This window comes from Chenopodium quinoa, unplaced genomic scaffold (genome assembly GCF_001683475.1).
Source record: "Chenopodium quinoa cultivar QQ74 unplaced genomic scaffold, ASM168347v1, whole genome shotgun sequence".
NCBI lineage: Eukaryota > Viridiplantae > Streptophyta > Magnoliopsida > Caryophyllales > Amaranthaceae > Chenopodium > Chenopodium quinoa.
In genome coordinates, this window is record NW_018744026.1 from 3,846,155 (window position 1) to 3,870,829 (window position 24,675).

The window sequence follows — 24,675 nt, forward strand, 5'->3', positions numbered from 1 at the left end:
GAGTTACTCAATTACGAAAATGCACAATACTTTTCTTATTCAATTTTCTTGAAATATAAGTCTTATGGAATTTGTTCTTTTCTTCATTGTAATAAACCGAAGAGTAATGTAATGATTCAATCCCTTCCCTATTAAGGTAAAATTCTTATGCATTTGAAACATAAAATATTAAGATAATTTAATGTAATATTTCACGTTACTTTGATTTTGTTCAAAAATAATATAAACAATTTTTATTTCCCTTGCTCTAAATAAATAAATTTATTAAAAGATAACATGGAGTAATTAAAATAACCGTCTACGAGTCATAATAATAATAATAATAATAATAATAATAATAATGCATTTAACAACAACAACAACAACAACAATAATAATAATAATAATAATAATAATAATAATAATAATAATAATAATAATAATAATAATAATAATGCATTTAACAACAACAACAACAACAACAACAACAATAATAATAATAATAATAATAATAATAATAATAATAAATCTAATACCAAAAATATAATAATAATAAATTTTAAAAAATAAAATAAAATTAAAAAAAAAACCATAAACCACCATCACCGGACCAGGCCAACCATTAGCCAGCGACCGCAGCAGTAGCCCAAAACCCCATCAATCTCTCTCCCCAACCACGAAGGCCGGCGACCGTAGCAGTAGCCCGAAACCCTACCAAGTTTCGGGTTTGACATAGGGTATGGGCTGATTTCGGGTTTAACATGGGCTGGGCGTCGTCGGCAATTTTGCGGCAAGGGGAAAGGAAGAACTGTGACGCCGGTGTGTTGAGGTGCTAAGTTAGTGGTGGTGCTAGGTTAGTGGTGGGGCTAGGCGGCGGTGGTGGGGATGATTTTGAGGGGTTTTGTAGGCGTCAGAAAGGGTTTGGGTTGGGGCATCGCCGACGTGTGAGGGTGTTTGGGATTTTGTGGTCGCCGGCGGGTTTAGGTTTGGGTTTGGTCGACGGCGGATTTGGGTTTGGGTTTGGTCGACGGCAGTTTGAGGTAGTCGTGGTGGTCGCCGGCAGCCAGAAGCCGTGGCGGTGGTGGTTGCGGCAGGGTGGGGTGGTGGAGAAGGTGGCTGGGATTTTTTTAATTTCTAAAATTATTTTCTAATTTTCATAAATGATTTTTAGCAATTTAAAAAATCAATTAATTGAATTTTGGTAAAAAAAAAAAAAAAAAAAAACAGAGGGACCACATTATTTTTTGTGGCCTAAAGAGTGCCACTTGAAATTACTTATGTTTCTTTGATACCATAGAATCATGGAACTATAATATAAGACAAAGGGATTAACTCTTATGGTACAATCAGCACACTCGCAAACAAACCAACATATGTACTACTTCGTAATATTATTGAAGAGAAATGGAACAACCACCACAGCTAACCTTTTAACATGGAGTGGTGATCGGAGAAAGAAACGAAACGAAACTGGGCGCCACAAAAATATGCTTTGTTCAGGTCGGATATTGGCTTTTTCTCAGCCAACTTCTAAACCCTTGATTTATTACTACAATTACTCTTCATCTTCTTCCTTAAGATTCAATCGCAGAAACCTCCATTTCACTTCGACATGGCGCTGTTCATCATCGTCGTCTATGGCTTCCGAATCCAGTCCTTCTTCCGCATCCCCTGATTCCACCGACCCTTCTAGCTCTGCGTAATTCTCTTTTTTCGTCTCGTGTTTTAATTTACTAACTAGTGAGTAGTCCGGGCGTTACCAAGTTCTAATTTTGAAGTTGAGCAACTGATAATAAATAGTTTGCTTGTGTTTTCAATAGTATAGTGTTAATTTGTGTGCAATATTAGATCATAATTGATAGTATAGATTGATTTGTTTTTGTGTTTTGTTAATTTTTGTTGTAAAATAGACATGGCAAATGATAGTGGTAGACTTTAACCAACTAAGCTAATTGACTTCTGCTCGTGTTTTCGTGAGTTAGAGTTTAGTTTGAAGCTGTTTGATTTTTGAATTAGGTAATTCTGTTTCATTAGGAATCAAAGAGCTTGCTTAGCTTATTATATATATATATATATATATATATATATATATATATATATATATATATATATATATATATATATATATATATTTATATTTATGATAATAGCAGGGTTGGGGTGTATTGACTTGCTATAATATTACTCTTACTCTTCATTTTGCCTCAATTGGATACTTGAGACTCAGATATGGGTGGGAAACTTAGACACTTCAGATTAAAATCATGCAAATGTTATTTATTTATTTATGTATTTATTTATTATCATAAGATGATGGCTGTGTTGTACACTTCTAGCTGAATCTGAGTAACATAGTTGATTTGTTTCGTACTTTAGGACTACGCTGATTGTATTGTGTAAGGATATCAAGGCTGAAATTAGGTAAAAAGGTCATAAGATGTAGAGTTACCGAAAATCCGATATATTACTTCCATGTCAATATACAACTTTCACTTGATATTAGTGGTCAAAACATGTGATTTTTTTAAAAAAATTGTCCCAAGATGTATGAAGACGAAGTTATAATGTCTACACATATTTGTAGATATCACTGAATGATAATAGTGCCTTATTCTTGTTGAAGCACTTGATAGTCAAGAAGTCCTATAGTATGAGATGCAAGAAAAACGAGCCTGTCCTAGGACAAACAAAATGCTGAATTTACATGGACTTGTTGACAACTTGACATATTGAAATTTCTACAAACATATCTTGGTGTTAAATGTGTCTGTACTCTTTTTGTCCGAGCAACTTTATGGTTGTAAACACTTTAAAACTTCACACCCAGGTATATTTTGTATCCAAATGGTATCCAATGATCCTAAAGTGGGTGAAATATTAGTACGAACTGTGTATCCTGATAAACTCAATGCTGTGATTAACTGTAGGATCAGTTACACCACCATGCTTAAAGTGCTGTATGTCAACAAATTTTAAATAGCAATGACAGGGGAGAAATCTGCATTTTGCATTGTAAGTAGCTACTATGTTGCTTTTTTTTGGGGAGCTAGAAGTTCTTATGTCAAATTGCCATTATGGTGATTTCCCTCACTGAAAGAAGTGTTGAAATTTTCTGAAATACAGGTATTTTTAATTTATGCACTTGGAGGAAGACTATGCACCAAAATGTATTCTGAAATATCTTCCTAGTAGTGATGGCTAAATTCTTCCCCTAATAATCAGGAAAAAGAAAGAAAATCCTTAGATTTTGGTGTATTAATCAATCTTTATATGAATCCTCCGCCTATAATGTTCAAGATGACAAGCCACAGGGTTTAGACTTCAGACATATTTGTATGAAAATGGAAGTAACTAGTTTGCTGAACTATGACAGTATTAACACCATAATAAGTTGGCACTGCAAAATGGAACGGGAGAAACTTTGATGTTGCTTGATTTATGGTTATTCTTTCGGGGTTTTTTGTGATTACCTCCAGATACTGGTCGCGCTCTCGGACAGATGGGCTCAAACACCCGCAAAACAACGAATATTCCATTTATAGGAATATTCGCCTCCGACGATTAAGTTAGTCATCGGAAACGGAAAAATTAGAGAGAGAAAGTAGTGAGAAGTTGAAGCTCTTAATGCTCTTTTTAATGTCATGTCACAATCCATCCATCCCACCATAAATGATTGGGGTACTTATAAGGGTGAGAAGTTCTGCCCCTTTAGAGTTAGTGACATAAGATGGCGTGCTCTGGCTCAATCAGGAGAGGACACGTATCCCCTTGGGGCGCCGTTTTGCGGTTTTCACGGGAATTGGGCCCAGTGATGTAAGGAGACCTTATCTCATTTAGGTGTTCTTTGTATTGGCCACGTGTCATCTTTTTATAGGTACACTTGTCGCCCTAAAATTTGGGACACGTGTCACTATGGAATCGGGCCACGTGTTGGGGGTATTTTTACCCTAAACAATTATAGTCTATATGCTTACCTTGCTTAAATAAGGATATTTCATGCATTCTATTAAGTATTGTATGCATTATCGACCTTATGTGTAGGAGATCACTGGGTTTGGCTACACTGGCAGGAGTCTAGCGGAGAAGCAAACAAATAATTAGTTTTACGTGCTTGTAAAATGGAATCCCTCGGTTTGATTTGCTATGTTTCTATACTTCCTGTCTAACGCGTAGTTTTATGTAGATAATGAATTGGTGATAAGCAGCACTTAACTAACAAATAGGTTTCTTATTGTTATATTTTGAGGATAGGTAGATTTTAATAGTTATGCTCTTTTGCAGATTTTGTATTATAGAAGGTCCTGAAACCGTTCAAGACTTTGCTAAAATGGAAATGCAAGAAATTCAAGATAATATTCGGAGTCGCCGTAATAAAATCTTCTTGCTTATGGAAGAGGTTAGTATAAAAATAGTTCATTGTTTAGTTTCAACTTACAACAACTTTGAGTACATGGTTCACAAGTGTTTTTTTTTTTTTTTTTTTTTTTTTTTTTCAAATTATAGTTCAGTGTGAAATACAAGGATATCGTTTATTCTTCAAGTTTAGGTTCAATCTAGAAGTAGTGATAAAGCTAAAAAGGACCAAAAAGTTTTCTAACTTAGTAAAATTCTGAAGTATGAAGTATTGTCTTCTTCATAGTCTAGATAGTTTTTGGATTTTTTAGAGGATCAATATCCTGAATTGCTATGTGGTATTGTGTTCGGTGCATTATATCCTTGTCCTCAACTGTTGTACTCACAATATTTCATTAATAAGAGAGTGAGGGATAGCTCAGTTAGTAAGAGCTTCCCTCCCAATTCCAGGGCTCATGTGATCTAAAATCATGACCCATCCTTGTGGCTTTGTAAACAACAAAAAAAAAAAAAAAAGGAAAAAAAAAACTAATTAATACAGTTATTTTGTACCATTTTTGTTCTATGAAAGTATCTCACTTCTTCAAAATCTTTGTCTTATAGCTTCGTAGGCTACGGATACAACAGCGGATCAAAAGTGCTGAGCTAGGTATCTCAAAGGAGGAACAAGAAAATGAACTACCAAGCTTCCCGTCATTTATCCCATTTTTGCCTCCTCTGGTAAGCTTTCTGGTGATTTGGAGCATATTTTCAATCATGTCATTACTGCATACTTGTTTCTTTGTATATGACATCTGTTGGTTCCTTGATTTGGTTTGTGATTAATCCTTGTTTCCAGTTATCATTATTGTCTACTTAATATCATTCATCCACTTTCAGAGCTCAACTAACCTCAAACAATACTATGCCACTTGTTTCTCCCTTATCGCTGGCATTATGATTTTCGGAGGCCTTCTGGCACCTACAGTAAGTATTCTAGCTCAATTGTGACTTCTACTGCAGCAACATAATTTTTATTGGACTGTTTTTGTCCCTATTGTTTAAGCTTTGTCAGGTCTACAATTGGCTATAGATTTCTCAGTTGAATGGTTTTTTGTCATCAGACCTGTGAATACATTTAAAAAAAAAAATCTGTGGCTAAATGCATTTTGTGCACATTGTATTTTTTTTTTTAAAATTTATTTATTTTTTTCTTTTGGGAGTCCCCTATTTCTTGTCTGCTAAGGAACGGGCTTATGGGCAAGGTGGTCCCTCTTGAAAACTCCCTAGGTATTGTGTTAGGAATCCCAAACTCCAATTTAGTTTTGCTGAAACACTGGTATCATTCCTCAGTTTTCCCCTTTACAATCTCCCTCCACTACTCAGATATCACTTAATTCTTGAGGATATGGAGACAGTAGCCAAGTTTCATCCAGAGATCCTGGTAGTTGACTTTCAAATAAAGGTTGAATCTGCTAGGACTTGAAATAAAACAGAGAATACCAGAGAAAAACAGAGAAGAATATATCTAAGTAACCGATATTTGTATGGAAAAATTGTCCGGAATAATCCCACCTTTGGGCCGTACGCTAAAAATAATCCCACCTATGGATTATTTTTAAATAATCCCACCTTTAACCCCCCTTCTTTTTTAATGGTCTTAACCAGTCAGTTGACTTGTAATAGCAAGTTACTTGACACGTGTCGGCACCCAATTAGTCCAATAATTTAAATTAAAAAAAAGTAAAAAAAAAACATTAATTAATTTTATAAACCATAACCAGCCAAACCACCTCCCCTGCAGGCTGCAACCGATCCCGCGCGCCCCGACCACCCTTGCCACGCACCGATCTCGCGCCCCGACCTCCCCTGCCACGCGCTGATCCCGTGCGCCGACCGCCCTTGACCCAGGAAGCTGGTTGTCCTACAAATCCAACCATCCCCTATTCAAGCTTGCTGACCACCCCATCCCCCTATTCAAGCTCGCTGACCACCTCCATCTCCCGTCCCCCAATTTCAGACTGACATCCCCCATCCCCCTCCGCCGCGCCGACCTCCCCGTCTCCCTCCGTCCATGTTGACATCCCCTGATTCCAGCCTCGTCGAACTCCCCTGCTTGATTCCACGTCGAGCCCAATTTCGGAATTGGTTTGGTGGTTTTCAAAGGGTCATGAGTTAATGGATTAATGGGTTTGGAGTTGGGTTGGCTGGGGATTCCGGTCAGCGCTGCGGCGGTGGTTTTGGGTCTGGGTAGGATGGTGGTTCAATTCTAGGGTTAGGGTTTGGGTTTGGGTTAGGGTTGGCGGGGCTTAGGTGGTGCTGGTTTTTTTATTTTTTTATCTACTTTCTTTATCTATTTTTTTTTTAAATTTTGACCAATCAATTAGCTACCTGTGTCAATTAAACTTTTTTTAAAAAAAAATTACCTACACAACCGGTTCCAGGTAAAATGGGACCACTAAAAAAGATCGGGGGTCAAAGGAGGGATTATTTGAAAATAATACAAAGGTGGGATTATTTTTAGCGGATGGCTTAAAGGTGGGATTATTCCGGGCAATTTTTCCTATTTGTCTAATCAACAATACAATCTCCCAAAGTGTATACTACAATATTTTCACATAACTTCCCACCTAGCATTCCTTCTATTTATTACAAGATTCCTATCAACAAAGTAACAGAGTTAGGGAAATAATAAACTAGCAGTAAATTACTAAATTGACCAAGATGTTAACAAACTCCATATCCGAATATTCCAGCTCATCCATCAAGACCGAGGGTTTAACCTTCTTGCGAGCATATGTAAATTGTATAGAAGGCCTGGACTGATTGTTGGACCGGTTCCTTCATAATCTTCTATAAAATGCTGTTATAAGTGAATCTTAGTATTTTCGTATAACCACAACCAAAAAGTTTATATTCCAATTGATAGAGGAATAATTGCGTCGTTAGACAACTACACCTAAATCAAATACAATTTTTAACACTCGACTTATCCTAATACAAGTATATGGTAAGAAGAGGGGTCGAACCACAGGGAGAAGCACATAAACACCGCATTCATCACTAGACTTTAAGCTATCTCGGGACAAAGGATAGGAATGACTAAGAGATTAAACTAAAGATAAAACGAGTTAAAATCAATATAGCTAAACACCAAGGGAGATGGGTAAATGTAGATGCCGCTTGATCATGCAATAACATAAAAGCAAATCAATATTGAACTAAACATGCATGAATATCGATATAAGGTTCAATCTAACCGCCTTCCGGGGTTAATCGGTTTATCCTAACATAGCCTCTATGTTTCCACACTAGAATCATATATTGGGAGGTGCAATCAAAGAACAATCGATAGTAATGAATCCTAACTAAGTCAACTTCCGTTTCTTGTTATCAAAGATTCACCTTTAATCAACTAACAATGTGCACTTGCAAGAAGATCAAAGAATATCAAGCATGCAAAGATTTTAATCACAATTAACTTAATCCCAATATTATAAGCATGAACAGTTAGCAACTACACCATCCCCACACCCTTGGCTAAGAGACTACTCACAAATCATGTTGAGAACAATATCAATCATCAAATCAATAAGCATCAACATGATTAATAAGCAAAGAATGAAAATCAAAGTAAACAAGCAAAACTAAATGCAAAAGTAAAGAGAAAGAGTAAGAGATTGCTCATTAATTGAAGTTAAAGATCTACAAAAGATTAAACAAGCTTCTTCTTCAAAATCCAAGTTCATCAATGAAGAAATCCACACTTTCTCTCTGTACCAAATGAAGACTATTTGTAGGACTCGTTAGCTTTCTCAATGTTCTTCCTAACTTCTTTATGAACATTAATCATGAACTCAACATGCTCCTTGGCTGTCCCATGAACAAATTTTTCCTTAAGAATTGCAATGTAATCAATAGGAACATAAGGATTGACCCCATAAACAATTTCGAATGGTGAGTATTTCGTGGTTTTACTTGGAGTTCTATTGTAAGCAAATTCAGCATGAGCTAGCTTTAGATCCCAATCTTTCCCTCCTTTGTTCACTAAGGCACTCAGCAATGTTCCAAGAACTCTATTCACCACCTCAGTTTGACCATCCGTTTGTGGATGATGGCTAGTTGAAAAAAGCATTAGTGTTTCTCTCTCTAGATTAATCTAAAAATGTGCAGAAAATTAAAACTAAGTTAATCTAATTACATCAAAACGTTCTAAAATAGGACTTATATAGTCCGTACAGAGCCAGCTGAAATAAAGAGTGGTCCGACCGAACACTGGGTAGGTTCGGCCGGACTACAGGTTCCCCCGAACCATGGGTAGGTTCGGTCGAACCTCCCTGATCCTGGTCTGGTCGAACTTCTGAGGTTCGACCACTCCTGCAAAATTGCCAAATTGCTTCTTGACTCTGCCTCGACGTTCGGCCGGACCACTCAGCAGGTTCGGCCACACCCTGGTTCGGCCACACCTTTAGGAGGTTCGGCTGAATCTCTTCTGAATCTTGCTTCCTTCGGCTTTCCTTGAGCTTAGCTTCCTCCTCTTGAAAACCCCGATGGTTCCTACAAAGCATAAGCATGGAAATCAAAGGAAAGAGTAGGAAAAAGGGAAAAACCTAGGAAAGAAGATGCATAAAGGGAAAGGGAACTAAGTGCAAAGAAAAGGATGCAAACAAGCCGCAAATGTGGGAAAATGACCATCAAAATGAACCTTAATCGTGGCATAAATACCACTCATCACCAATACCGAGGCATATTTCTAAATCCTTATGGATTTAGTTAATAACTTAACATAATACTATCACGATCAAGTTTTTTATTGCTTGACTGAGTCATACTTCGAATGTATAAATTAAGTTTGCACTAGACAACACATGGGAGTGTTCTAAAAATCTCTTATACAATATTCTTGTTTTTGAACTGAGGCAAACCCCTAATTCTACAGTTTTGCTGCAGTTAGAGCTTAAATTAGGATTGGGGGGAACATCATATGAAGATTTCATCAAGAGTATGCATTTGCCAATGCAGTTGAGGTATGAGTGTCACCTTTCTTGCCTCTTTATAGTACATTAGCTCCTTTACATATCTTTGCTTTCTTACTTAGATATGCAATATGCTTATCCGTTGATAGAAAATTGCTTATGTATTAATTGTTTGATTTCTTCTCATTATTAATTATTTCTTTTAAGAAGAGATCAAGCTTTTGCATTCTTGAATCGTAAACAGTAAACAAGCACAGGTTTTAAAGAAATATAAGGACTAAAATCTTGGTAGATGGACGTGATTTTAAAAAAGGAAAGGGTGGAATAATTTATGGATAGTTCATAGTAATATAGAGTGTTGCCCAAAAATAGAGAAGGTCTTTCCTAGCCACGACTAGATGATGAACACAAGTCGCCAAAGTGTTGTTTGGGTTTATCAAAACCCCTAAAGTAAGAACTCACTTTTAAATTAACCAAATCTGAATTTGTTCATAATACACTTTAATATAGGCCTTAGGCATGCTTACATTTCATGTAAGATTCTTAAATAAAACCCCATACATTCCCTTCACAACTATTTCATCAATTATAGAAAAGGAAACTAAGAGTGATTTGTTCAAAGAAATGTTAAGTCTTCAACTTTTCAAGCCGACTATCATTACAACTTCACGCGGGGGGGGGGGGGGGGGGGGGGGGGGGAGGGGGGAATTCAAAAGTCTTCAACTTTTCAACCTGTTCAATGAATCCCAATGAGAAACTCTTGAATTTCATAAAGCACCACCAGCCATATCTTCTTTAGTTTCATGTCTTAAATGAGAAAAGACAACCCATATGAACCAACTAAATACATACATAAAAATAACAGCAACACTGATTATAATAACGTTACAAATTTGTAAGCAAGCACTTAAGTAGTCCAAATATGACAGCTTGAAAATGCTTGTTTATTAATTTTGTCATGTGACTAAGAAGTAAGAACACTTATCTAATTAAGATTACGGCTTGAAGCCATGAGATTTTTTTGTCCTTAACCATCGTGTTGTGTATGAATGTAACACTCTAGTGAGTATTTATATGTAATAGAATAAGTTCAAGCAATAAATATTCAATCTTGGGGAGAAAGGCAGCTATTTGATTAATTCGAAAATGGAGTAACAAGCACAAGAGTAGCTTGAGGCTACTAATCCAGATTTAGCACCTTTAGGGCACCACTCTCTAGCTCCAAGGAATTACAATGATCTTGCCTAACTAGCACATCCTACTCTCCCTTTCTTATATATACATAATATGCCAAAAGAAGGAAAACAACAAAAGTTGTTACTGCAGGTGTTAAGGCTCCTCCCTGATTGCTTGGTACTGCCCTGCTGTCCATTCCTGACATCCCCATTTGTTGACCTCTCTTCCTCCTTCTTGCATAAGTAATCAAGCCACTGCCCTTGTTGAGCATTGTATCCGTTACATTCCCTCCCCCTAGAAGACTCACCTTGTCCTCAAGGTGAAAGGAAGGGAAGCGCTCGTTGATCAAGGATGCATCCTCCCAAGTTGCCTCGAGTGTAGGCAGTCCCACCCATTGAATTAGCACCTCCTTCCCTTGCGGATTGTTCTTAGATGCCCTCACATCTAATACCAACTTCGGTTCCACGGTTAATTCCAACTCCTCTGTAGCCACCTGATTTCCTAATGCTCTTTTTAATTGGGAAACGTGGAAAACAGGGTGAACACGGCATGAATCGGGTAGCTCTAACTTGTAGGCCACCTTCCCAATCCGCTGCACTATCTTGTATGGGCCATAGAATCGTGGTGAAAGCTTCTCATGAGGCCTTTTTGCGAGAGACCTCTGCCTATATGGCTGCAGTTTTAAGTACACCAAATCCCCCACTTGGAACTCCTCCTCTCTTCTCTTCAAATCAGCGTTGGTCTTCATTCTTTGTTGAGCCCTTAATAAGTTCATGCGTAAATCCTCCAAGATCCAATCCCTTTCTTGCAACCACTCGTCCAAGCTATCCACCGGGGTTTGACCCTTACCCACTTTGATCAACTTTGTAGGGTCCCTTCCATAGACCACTTTAAAAGGAGTGAACCCGGTTGACTCATGTGAGGCTGTGTTGTACGAATATTCAACCCAATGAAGCCATGCTCCCCAAGTTTTAGGCTGCCAATTGACAAAGCACCTCAAATATGTTTCCAAGGTCTTGTTTACCACTTCCGTTTGACCATCGGTTTGAGGATGGTATGCCGTGCTCCTCCTCAATTTTGTGCCTTGTAACTTGAATAATTCACGCCAAAAGATGCTCATAAATATGCGGTCTCGATCCGACACAATAGATGTAGGAAATCCATGTAATTTCACTACCTCCTTCACAAACGTTGCTGCCACCGTGGCTGCACTAAAAGGGTGCCTCAAACCCACGAAGTGAGCATACTTGGAAAGTCGATCGACCACCACCAAGATCGAATTCATACCCTTGGACATGGGAAGACCTTTTATAAAGTCCATGGATATCTCTTCCCATATTGCCTCGGGTATTGGCAAGGGTTGTAATAGCCCTGCTGGTTGCAATTGAGAATTTTTTGCTTGTTGGCACATCGGACATTGCCTTACATGAGCTCCAATATCCTTTCTCATCCCAAGCCAATACCACTCCGCCGCAATACGCAAGTATGTCTTCGTTTCCCCTTGGTGTCCTCCTATGGGTTTGTCATGATATTCCCTTAAGAGCTTGGGAATTAATTTGGAGCCCTTAGGGATGGCTACTCTTCCCTTAAACATCAATCTCTCCTCTCAAGTGAATATCCCACATAGCCCCCTTGTCCCGCTGCTATGGCAGTGACAATTCTGCTCATTAAGGGATCCTCCCTCACCTCTTTGTCAAGCTCTTCCCACTCCACTCCTTGAATCGTGACCATGGCAGCCAACTCCCCTTCACAACCGCCTCTTCGAGATAGCACATTGGCCACTCGGTTACTAGCTCCCGGCTTAAATTGAATCTCAAAGTCAAAGCCCAACAATTTTCTCACCCATTTTTGGTAGTCACCTCCTACTTCACGTTGCTCCATGATATATTTAAGGCTTTGTTGGTCCGTTCTAACCACAAAGTGCCTCCCGAGTAGGTAATGCCTCCACTTGACTACGGCGAGACAAATAGCCATCAACTCCTTTTTGTAAGTGGCCTTCGCTTGTGATCTTGGGCCCAACAACTTGCTGAAAAAAGCAATGGGCCGTGAATCTTGCATCAACACGGCTCCTAAGCCAAACCAGCTTCAACAACAAACAACTTGCGAAAATCAGGCATCATCAGGGGGCTGTGCTCTAGCAGTTTTGAGCTGCTCTATGGCTGCCGTGGCTTCCATAGTCCACCCAAAGTTGTCTTTCTTGAGTTGCTCGGTTAAGGGCTTAGCAATTTGAGCGTACCCCCTTATAAACTTGCGATAGTACCCGGTCAATCCCAAAAATCCCCTCGACTCCTTTAAATTTTTAGGCACCAGCCACTCCACCATGGCCTTAACCTTTTCCATATCAACGGACACTCCCTCACTCGACACGACGTGTCCCAAATATGCTACTCTAGGCTGCCCCAAATTCGCACTTCTTAAAATTCACCACCAAGCTTTGCTCCTTGAGCACATTCAAGACTAGCTTCATGTGCTCCACATGACTCTCCTTACTTGGACTATATATGAAGATATCATCGAAGAAGACCAAGACAAACTTCCTTAGGTACGGTCGAAACACTTCATTCATCGGAAGGTTGCGGGGGCGTTGGTGAGTCCGAAATGGACTCACCAAGAATTCATAATGCCCTTTGTGGGTACGAAAGGCCGTCTTGTGTGTGTCCTCTTCCTTCACCAAAATATGATGGTAGCCCGATTTTAGATCAAGCTTCGAAAAAATGGAAGCTCCATGGAGCTCATCTAGTAGCTCGTCAATGATGGGAATGGGGTATTTATCCGGAATGGTTTCCCGATTGAGGGCGTGGTAATCCACGCAAAACCGCCACGAGCCGTCTTTTTTTTTTTCACCAACAAGACCGGGCTTTAAAAAGGGCTAACGGAGGGCTTAATAATCCCGGCTGCCATCATCTCCCTAATCATCTTCTTTATCTCGTCCTTCTGGAATTGGGGGTAACGGTACGGTCTAACACTCACCGGGTTACTCCCTCCCCTCAAAACAATTGCGTGCTCGTGGCCTCGTTTGGGTGGCAGACCCTTAGGTTCGGAAAACACCTCAAAGAATTGTTCCAGCACCCCTTTTAACCACTTTGATTGAGAGCCCTTCCTGCCAACTCCCTTCCCCCTTTTCTTGCTCCACCCGATTGATTTCTACCTAAAGACCTCCTCATTCGTGCCTCAAGGTTCGAATCATGGCTTTGAGTGACACCTTGGTGCGCTCCAATGTCGGATTTCCAACAAGGGTGATGCTCCCCTCGCCATCCATGAAACTCATTTTATGAGTTATCCAATTGTGAGTGACCGTACCCAACTTCTCCGACCATTCGATTCCAAGAATCAAATCGGCGTTCCCAAGTCGTAGCGGCAAAAAATTGTCCACCACCACATATCCACCGTTGAGAACTAACCTCACTCCTTTACACCGCCCTCTGCCCCAGATTTGATCGCCATTGCCCAAGGAAACCCCAAATTCGCGGTCCCCTGACACCGGCACTCCCACCTTTGCCACTAGCACATCGGAAATAAAATTGTGCGTGGCCCCCGAATCTACCAGGACAACCACCTCCCTCGGCCCTACCCTTCCTTCTAGCTTCATAGTACGGGGGTTAGAAATTCCCACCACCGAGCAAAGCTCGCTCCAGGGGTGGTGGTGAAAGTCTCATCGTCGCTCGACTTGAATTCAGGTGGTTTGGATGGCCCAGCCTCGTCGTCGGCCGCACCGCCTAAGAGGACACTCATCTCCCGGTTCTTGCATCGGTGGCCAACGCTCCACCGTTCATCACATCTAAAACACAGGCCCTTGGCCTTTCTTTCTTTGTGCTCGAAGTCGGTTAGCCGCCGCGGTTCACCGGACTTCGCCGTGGATTGGGTGGCTGATTTTGGGAAGTTAACCGAGGCCTGCGATTCGAAGGTGGTGCCTGGTGCCTTTGGCCACCCCTTGGATGTCGTGGCTTGCTGATTCGGGGTTCCAAAAGTGCTAATAAGACCCGACCCGACTGAGGTTCTGGATCCGGATGGTCCTAGATGTGCTGGAAAGATTTTTACCCGACCCGTAATATCCGAGTGGTTTTCTTAACCCACCGACCTGGTTCATTCTTCGACCCGACCCGCAATTTCCATGGCCTGTTCAAGATTGAATGGATTCATGAGTCTGACATCAGCCTTGATGTTATCCTTGAGCCCATTTATAAAATGGCCTATCATAATGGTTTCAGGAACATCCTCTAATGGTGCTGAGAGCTCGGTGAATTTTTTGCGATATTCGGTTTCCTGCTTGGCGGCCAGCCACTGCTCATGGAGGCTTCCGGCGTGGGTTGGTCGGAATTGCCGCAAGATTCGAGCTTTCATGCCTTCCCAGTTAGCAATCGGCCTCCTCCTATTCTCCCATTGAAACCACCGCAGCGCATCGCCCTCCAACGCCGAAACCGCCGCTTGCAGTTTTTGTTCCTCCATGAGGCGGTAATGGAGAAAATACTTCTCTCCCTTAAGTATCCAGCCATCAGGGTCCGTTCCTTCGAATAAGGGCATATCTAGTTTCCTTGGCTTCCAACGGTGGTCACCACCGCCGTTCTGATCGTTCCAGTTGCGGGCTCTGGGTGTATAGCCTAGCCCTTGTTCATGGTTCCTCTGGTTAACCAAGTTCCGCAGCTCCTCGAAGAACTGGGTTTGATTAGTGGCGTTTGCTGCCGTCTGGGCTTCTTGTTGCTGTCTTAGCAGCTCGAACAGGTTATCGAGCTTTTGGCTGGCCTCACTCAACGACTTCTTGAGTGTTTCTTCTTGTGTTTTCATCGCCGCTTCCATTGCCTCCAACCGCGTCTGTACTCCGGCCATTTGCTCATCCAAGTTATCGCATCTCTGAGTTGCAGAGGCCACCATGTTTCTCTCTCTCTTTTTTTTTTTTTGAAAGCAGAGTATGGAGTGGTGGTTTCCGGTACCGACAGGCGCAGGACCGCCGCTCTGATACCACTTGTAACACTCTAGTGAGTATTTATATGTAATAGAATAAGTTCAAGCAATAAAGATTCAATCTTGGGGAGAAAGGCAGCTATTTGATTAATTCGAAAATGGAATAACAAGCACAAGAGTAGCTTGAGGCTACTAATCTCAGATTTAGCACCTTTAGGGCACCACTCTCTAGCTCTAAGGAATTACAATGATCTTGCCTAACTAGCACATCCTACCCTCCCTTTCTTATATATACATAATATGCCAAAAGAAGGAAAACAACTAAAGTTGTTACTGCAGCTGTCAAGGCTCCTCCCTGATTGCTTGGTGACTGCTCTGCTTGGTGACTGCCCTGCTGTCCATTCCTGACATTCCCATTTGTTGACCTCTCTTCCTCCTTCTTGCATAAGTAATCAAGTCACTGCCCTTTGTTGAGCATTGTATCCGTTACAATGAATGACATTTTTGGTGTCTTTTTATTACTCTTTATTATTATTATTATACTCTTTATTGTTATTGTTATTGTTATTATTTTCATCTATATTTATATCTATACTTTTATATTAAAAAAAATGGTACCAAAGGAAGTCTACGTGCTATATGGCACTCTCCATCACTCATTGGTTCTCATTCTATGTTATCAACTTGCATATAATAATTTGCAAATCTTGTCTATACCAGTGTTGGGGCTAAAATTGCAAATTATTTTTGGGGCCCTATTCAACTTTTTAAAATGGGGCTTCTACTTCATAAATTTAATACCTAATTTTTATTTGATAAAAAAATTCATTACATTAGAAAATTCGTTAAAAGTAAAGTGAAATCCTAAAAATTCCTAGAAATAACTTAAAAAGAGTAGCTCTTCTTTTATGTTTTGTAGCAAAGTCATCGATGACATTCTCCATATCGACTTCATCTAAAAGATCAGATTCAATAGTCATCAAAGCGAGTCCATTTGATCTTTCTTGTGACATTGTCGTCCTTAAGTACGACTTCAGCAATTTTAACTTTGAAAACCTCTGTTCCGCAGAAGCAACAATATTAGGAATTGTTAGTAATTTGCTTTTGGGAAGCAAGTACCGTTTTAAAAAATTCAAAAAATCAATTGCTCCCATTTTCTCCTTGGGTAAAAACTCTCTAAACCATGTTAACTTAGCAAATAAATCCTCTCCATCTACATTAGAAACCACACCTTTCTTAAGAGCATTTTCAAAAGCTAAACAAGAAGCTAAAAGTTTCTCATCATCCATTGAATGCAACTTATCAGATTGAACAAAAAGCCAAAGATATTCTCATGCGATTCGTATTGTTCAAACCTTTTTTCCAATGATGCAATAGTTTGATCCACAATGTATATAAAATATTGGATTCTAAATGATTCCTTAAGAGATAATAGTGTTTCATCACCATCTATCTCATCAAATTGTCTTTTTCTACGTATTATACGTCTTTGAGGAAATACAAGATCAATGCCAATTTCAATAGCTAATTTTTTTGCAATATCCATGGCCTTTGAAAAACCATTCTCCCTATATTTTTTAAAAAAGGAAATCAACCCTTTAATCTCACCAATGGCGATATCAATCGGGATTGTAATTGTTTACTAACAAAGTTTACAGCACATAAAATTTCATACCAAATGATTGTAGCAAGCAAAAATTCAAAACTACCAAGTTCAGTATTTGCCAAAGATCTAGCTTCACTTTGAAGTTTATGATCATTGTCAACTACTTTAAGTAATGCTTCACGTATCTCTGGTATTTGAAATTTGATTGCTTTGATACTTTCAACACGACTTTCCCATCGAGTGGTAGATAATGATTTAAGAGTTAAACCTTTAACATTTTCTTTTAAAATATGCCATCTCTTGGTAGAACCAACAAATATAGTATAAATACGTTGGACTATACCAAAGAATTCCCTTGCTTTAGGAGAAGCATTTGTAATGTCACACAAAACTAAATTAAGATTATGACAACCACATGGAGAATAAAAAGCTCTAGGATTCAAATCCAATAGTCTATTTTGCACACCTTTATGTTTACCTTTCATGTTAGAACCATTATCATATCCTTGCCCCTTGATATTATCTATGTCAAGATCATGAGATATTAACACATTTTCTAACACTTTAAACAATCCTAGACCAGTAGTATCATTAACTTGTAAGAACTCAATAAAAAATTCTTTCACTTTATAAGAATTTGAACATTTGTCAACACACTTTAAAATTAAAGTCATTTGTTCTTGATGCTATCAGGTGTACAATCCAACATCACAAAAGAATATTTTGCTTTTATTTTCTTCATGATAGCATTATTGATTTTAGAAGCAAGTAAGAGTATCAATTCATTTTGAATATCATGGCTAAGATAATGATGATGAATAATCTTATTCTCAATACGATGAACATGCTCAATAATCACAGGATCAAACATTTCAATCAAACCTAAAAAAATTCCATTACTACTTTGATATAACCTTTCGTGTTTCCTACGAAATGCAAGGTTATTTTTGAAATTGGTCTTTGGCAACTTTGTCTATTGTTTCATTATTTTTCAATCTATTTCTTAGTTCACACCAAGCACCCATGTTCAAAACGTGATCAACACTCGTTTCATGTTCTTTTAAGTCTATGACTAACATGTAACCAATCATTATACCCTTCATTTACCAAATTGCCTTTTCCCTACAGCAAAAACAAAATAAAATACTTTGTCAATATATTTAAAATAAACAAGCCAATCTCTATCACAAGTTTCACCATTAGGCAAATACCTAGTATATAAATTTGAAGTAAATCTCCTAGATACTTTGTCTTTAGGGCCTTTCACTATGGTTAAGTCTCTTTTAGGGCCATTGAGAGCCAAAATATCAATCGACTTCTGATAAAGAGCTTCCCATATCCTTGGATCATATATATCACGAGAAACAAAATCATTTTCTTGAACATTGTGAATATTATGGTGTGAATTTTCCTCCACATTTTGTTCAAAATCATCAACATTATTTAGATTCACATCTTCTTGCTCAACACTAATATTATTATCATCAACATTAACATTGTCATTAATCACATCTACATTATCATTATCATTATTTTCTTTTAACTCTGAATCAGTAGGATTTTCACTTGATTGTGGCACTTTTAAAATTTTTTTATCTAAAACACCTTTTTGTGATTGAAAGAATTGATCTTCCTTTTTTTTTTTTTTTTTTAATTGCGTTTTTCATGCAGAGATGGATACTTTCAAAACATATTAAACACAATTACACAAAATATTTGATAGAGAGGAAAAATATCACCGGAAAAAGCTTGTAACAAGCCAATGATTGAATTCAACAAATCCGAGATCGCTAATTGCTATGTATATTCCAATACTCCATCAAAACCATTCATTAACCGCTGTAATCAGTATAAAAAAATAAAAATAAAAATAAAACCATATCAATAACTTATACATAATAATTGCCAAAATTTGACAAAAAAAAATAAAAAATTAAAAAGCATAATATTATCTAACATTAACAGATTTAACAGAAAAAAACACAGATTTAACACATACCGTACTCCGTAGGCGTATACATATCCAATGTCGATTCCAAAGAGGTTTGTGATGAAATTTTTTCCAATTACTAGCTATACTCAGTATTCACAGTACTTGCAAATAATTTTGGAATTAATATTATCTTAAAGATTTCTTTTTTATTTGTAAAATTGAAAAAACCGAGTAAAATGCATATATAGAAAAATTTGGGGGATTAACAACGGTTTAATAATTAATTTCATCTTAAAATTGAAGATTTATTATGAATTAATATGGGCAAAATTATTTTGGAAGATGAAAAGTTTGTAGGTTAATTGAATAATTGAAGATACTAATAAAAAGTAAATTAGAAATATTGAAAACAAGATGTTTTAATATAAGTGTGAAATTAATTTTTGAAATATAAAGTTTTTTTGGGAATTAAAATGATAGATTGAAATTTTTTTTGAAGAAAAATATTTGAGAAGAGGAAAGGTTTGGGCGGAGGATTCTAGAGAAATTTAGTTCATTGTATTTGACTGACACTCACAACCGACATACAGCTGTACACTTTATTTCCCAAAAAAAAAAAAAAAATGCTGGCCCTAAGGCTTGAAACCGGAACTCATATTCAAAGCAAAAGTGCTCTAACCACTACTCTAACTATAATCTTATGATATTATACCCAACTTAATTATATATATCTGAATTTTGGGGCCCCTTAAATTTGAGGGCCTTGTTCCGTCGACCACCTCGCTCCAGCCAAAACCGCCCCTGGTCTATACAAGATTCGAACATGTAATCTAATGTTTTAAAACTAGATGTCTTACTACTAATGTCATATTTCATGTTGTTGTTTTTCTTTCTTTTTTTTGGCAAACAAAAGATTAAAAGGTAATGAAGGACAATATGACGAATAATAATTAACTAAGATAAGGTTTAGTCATGAACTAAAGTATAATTGCTATATCCATGTAATGACCGGGGGCTTTGCTTGACCCAAGTACTAGTTACCCGTCAATAATATGTATTTAGTGGTCTACAAAATCCATATATATATTATTTTTGCAACAAGTGTAAATAGTGATCCTGGTAAAGATGTAAAAGAAACCAGCAAATGAAATATGCCACGGCGGCTTGTGGGTTATCATGCATGAAAGTGTATGGATCACATACTGTAAGGAACCAAGTTTCACACAATAATTAATTAATAATTAAGGCAAGTTTGACGGCAAGCTTGAGTTTTGATTGATCAAATTAAGAAGGAAATTACAACTACTAAGATAGGTGACAACTTTGGGCTATCAATCTCAAGGGTAGCTTTGAGGCTACTACTCTTTAATGAGTTCTCACAAATTTTCTGAATAAGTGGCTACTACTATAAACCTTACAATTTATACTCAAGCACTACAATTTGCCCTAACTAATTACGGTTGACTTCTACAACTTAGAATCCTCAATCCTTTTGTCATAGTTGCTAAAGTGGTGTCTCCTCTTCAAGCTTGTCTCTTTCCCGAATTGGCTTGCTTGACAAAAGGTACTGCTTGCTTCCCCTGTTTCTTTAATTTAGTCCTAGCTTCCTCTTGTTTACTGTTGAATTCGATTTGCATGGGAGCTTGGGCCACTTGTGCCACGTGACCCTTTTGGCCCAAATTCGGATCCATCACATTACCTGTCGCCTCGAGATTCACCTTATCCTCAAGGTGGAAAGCTGGGAATCGTTGTGTAATGGTGGCGTTGTCCTCCCATGTAACTTCGAAGGAGGCAGTCCTTGCCACTTAATTAGGACCTCCGGTTGAGCGCCCGTGGTGGCGGCTGCCGGTGGTCGAACCTCCTAACACCTCTTCGGGTTCCACCATTAGCTCCATTTATGCGGACAATTGAGTCGGAATAGTAGGGTTCACCGACGCCAACCCCACCACATGCTTCTGAGAGTGGAACACGGGATGGATCTTACAAGTTGGAGGAAGGTCCAACCTATAGGCTACCTTCCCCACCTTCTCAAGCACTCGAAATGGCCCATAAAACCGTGCCCCTAGCTTTTCATTTGGGCGCCAGGGAACGTTGGTGGTACGGTTGAAGCTTCAAGAACACATCATCCCTAACGTCGAACTGGTCGTCTTGACGTTTCTTGTCCGCATATTCCTTCATGACTTGCTGAGCTTTTAACATGTTCACCCTTAACTCATCTAGCATTTCATCTTGTTCCTTCAACACCTCCTCTAATCGGTCGACCAGTGTATGCCCATTCCCAATCCGCCACAACTTTGGAGGGTCATGGCCGTACACCACCTTGAAAGGTGTGAGCTTGAAAGCGGAATGGGGGGATGTGTTATAGGCGTACTCAGTCGAATGTAACCGATTCTCCCACTTCTTTGGCTCTCAGCGATGAAACATCGGAGGTAAGTCTCTAAACCCTTGTTGACGATCTTGGTTTGACCGTCGATCGCGGGTGGTACGCCGTACTCCGTTTTAAGTGAGTACCTTGCAACCGGAAAAGCTCACGCTAAAAGATACTCATAAAAACCCGATCTCGGTCCGAAACAATGGTTGAAGGAAACCCGTGCAAACGTACGATCTCTCGCACAAAATAGTCAGCCACTTTGAGCGCATTGATTGGGTGTTTTAGCCCAATGAAATGGCTATATTTAGATAGTCGGTCTACCACCACAAGCACCGAGTCAATTCCCTTCGATAATGGCAGCTCCTCCACAAAATTTATGGAAATGTCCTGGCCACCAGAATCAGCAACGGCTGCAATAACCCCAACGGACTCCTCTGACTCACCTTATTCCGCCTTATTCCGCTGACACATATCGCATTTCTGGACATAATCCCCCACGACCCGCCGCATTCCGACCTAAAACCAATTGGCCAGGCGGATGTACGTCTTGACCTCTCCGTCATGTCCGTCAGTTGTGGTGTTGTGGTATTCATGGAGTAAGATCTGAATAAATTTGGACCCCTTAGGTAGAACAATTCTACCTTTAAACATCACCCTTTGGCCTTCTAAGTGAAAGCCTACTGGGCTTTCCTCTCCCTTCTCAAGGCCCAATCTGATTTGGGCTAGCCACCCGTCCGCTTTAATTTCTTTTTCCAACTCCTTCCAATCCACAGCTTGAGAATGAATCAGTGCACTCAATTGCACTCTTGCTTGGTCCATACGAGAAAGGGCATCGACCAGTTTGACGCTCCCGATCGATATTGCACCTCAAAATCGAACCCCACTTTCTCATCCATTTTTGGTATTCATCGCCCACCTCTCGTTGTTATGTGATATAACAAAGACTTTGTTGGTCGGTCCTCACTATAAAAGTCCTCCCGAGAAGGTAGTGCTTCCACCTCAAAATGGCCAAAAATATAGCCATGAGCTCCTTCTCATAAATTGATTTCTCCCTTGCTCTTACCCCTAGTAGCTTGCTAAAGTAAGCTATGGGCCTCCCACCTTGCATCATTACCCCTAGTAGCTTGCTAAAGTAAGCAATCTTTCTTAAGTTGGGAGGTAAGGGGTGCCGCTGAGCATACTTTGCAACAAACTTGCAGTAATACCCCATTAGCCCAAGGAATCCCCGTAATTCCCGGCCGGCTCCCACCTCATAATCGCTTCTACCTTTTCTCCATCCTTGGCAACTCCATGTACCGAGATTACATGTCCAAGGTAGGCTACCTCGGCACGCCCAAAGTCGCCTTTCTTCAGGCATACACGCTATTTTCGGCTAACTTTTCAAGCACAAGCTTCACATGCCTTACATGCTCTTCCTCACTAGATCAAGATATCATCAAAAAATACCAACACAAATTTCCTCAAGAAAGGCCGAAATACATCATTCATTAAGGATTGGAACGTAGCTGGAGCATTAGTTAACCCAAAGGGCATTACAAGGAACTCATAGTTCCCTTCATGAGTCTTAAATGCCGTTTTGTGAGTATCTTCGGGTTTCACCCGAATTTGGTGATAGTCGGACTTCAAATCACCGGAATCGGATATTTATCTGGCACCGTCTCCTTGTTCAAGGCACGGTAATCCACACAAAACCTCTTAGAACCATATTTCTTCTTCACAATTAAGACCAGACTACTAAAGGACTAGTAGATGGTCTAATGATACCAGCTTCCAACATCTCTTGGATGAGTTTTTTAATCTCATCCTTTTGAGCTTAGGGATAGCGGTATGGCCTTGCACTAACTGCTACCCCCTTTTAGAGTGATGGCATGCTCATGATTTCGGCCTAGTGGCAAGCTGTTGGGCATATTAAACACCCCCTCAACATTATCAATCACCTCCCTTAAGAATTTCGGAACCACAACCTCCTCTTTCAGCCCACTCTCTATCTCCACAAGCAACCCTCCTCTATTTTTACAAAGGTTACATATCATGGCCTTAAGGGACACTTGAGTTTTGTCGAGGGAGGAATCCCCCACCAAAGTAATTGGCACCCCCGCATCATTAAAACTCATAACATGAGTTTTCTAATTCGTGGTTACCACTCCTAACTTCTCAAGCCATTGCACACCCAAGATAACGTCGGCATTGCCTAGTCCCAAGGGAAGAAAATCCTCGATCAACATCACGCCCCCACTTAGTTTGATTCTCACCCCCTACATACATCGCTCCCCCTTACGGTTTCACCAATGCCAAGGGACACCTCGAACTCGCCTCCTTTTTCTAGAGGTATCTTGGCTTCTTCGATCACTCGGAGTGACAAAAAATTGTGAGTAGCTTCGGGGTCTATCATTACTATTACTTCCTTGCCTTGTACTAGACCCTTGAGCTTCATTGTTTTCAGGTTCGTTAGACCCACAACGCAACATAATGAGACTTGCATTGCCTCCTCTTCCCCTTCACTCTCAGTTTCACCCTCCTCTGTTTCCATGGCCAACATCAACACACTAAACTCTTTCCTTTTACACCAATGCCCAACTCCCCAACACTTGTCACAACGAAAGCATAAGCCTTTCGCTCTACAATCTAGCAGCTCTACTTCAGTAAGCCTTCAGGGTTCATTTATGGACCTTGAGCTTTGGCTGGCCTGGCTGTTGAGACTTACTGAACCTTATGACTCATCGGCCTTGGCCAAACTCTATGTGGGCAGCCCATAACTAGATATGAGCCCCCCTCTTTAATTGTTGGACCCGCCCGTACTTGGGCCTGTCGGACTGGGCCCGCTCCGCCAAGGGCCTACACTAGACTTGCCCTTACTAACCCGGTTTCTCTCCTCTATTTTTCTGCCAGGTCCATGGCCCGCTCCAACGTGGCCGGATCCAACAATCTTAGCTCGATCTTAATGTCATCCTTCAAGCCATTAATAAATTGGCCTCTCATTATCTCCTCGGGATATCTTCAAGGGGAAAAGACATTTTGATAAACCTCCTCCTATACTCCTCTACAGTTGCCGTTTGTTGCACGGCCAGCCACTGCTTTTGTAACGACCCCGAATTCGTCGGCCCCTTCAACGCACGGCTCTTCAAATCAGTCCAGTGAACAAAAGGGCGTCGCCGATTTTCCCAATGATACCATTGGAGGGCTAGACCATCCATCGCCACCACGGTCGTCGTGACTCGATCTTCGTCGGAAATTCGGTAGAAATCAAAGTACATTTTGGCCCTCATTACCCAATTATCTTGATCCTTCCCCTCAAACCGGCATGTCCAACTTCTTGTGTTTCCACCGATTCCCGTCGCCACCGCCGTGTCGTTCCACCCTCGTGGCTCCCTTCTTCTCTAATAAGGCATTCCATACCCACCTC

General features: G+C 39.8%; 1 protein-coding gene across 1 annotated transcript in view; it reads left to right on the forward strand.

Annotated features, from left to right (window-relative positions):
- The first annotated feature begins 1,301 nt into the window (after positions 1-1,301).
- Positions 1,302-24,675, forward strand: part of LOC110690294 (protein ORANGE, chloroplastic-like) — a 31,019-nt gene continuing 7,645 nt past the window's right edge. Inside the window, exons 1-5 of the mRNA XM_021867118.1 lie at positions 1,302-1,678; positions 4,261-4,375; positions 4,936-5,052; positions 5,212-5,298; positions 9,262-9,338. Coding sequence (XP_021722810.1) covers positions 1,317-1,678; positions 4,261-4,375; positions 4,936-5,052; positions 5,212-5,298; positions 9,262-9,338 — 758 coding nt within the window. The 5' untranslated portion in view covers positions 1,302-1,316. The remainder of the gene's footprint in view (positions 1,679-4,260; positions 4,376-4,935; positions 5,053-5,211; positions 5,299-9,261; positions 9,339-24,675) is intronic.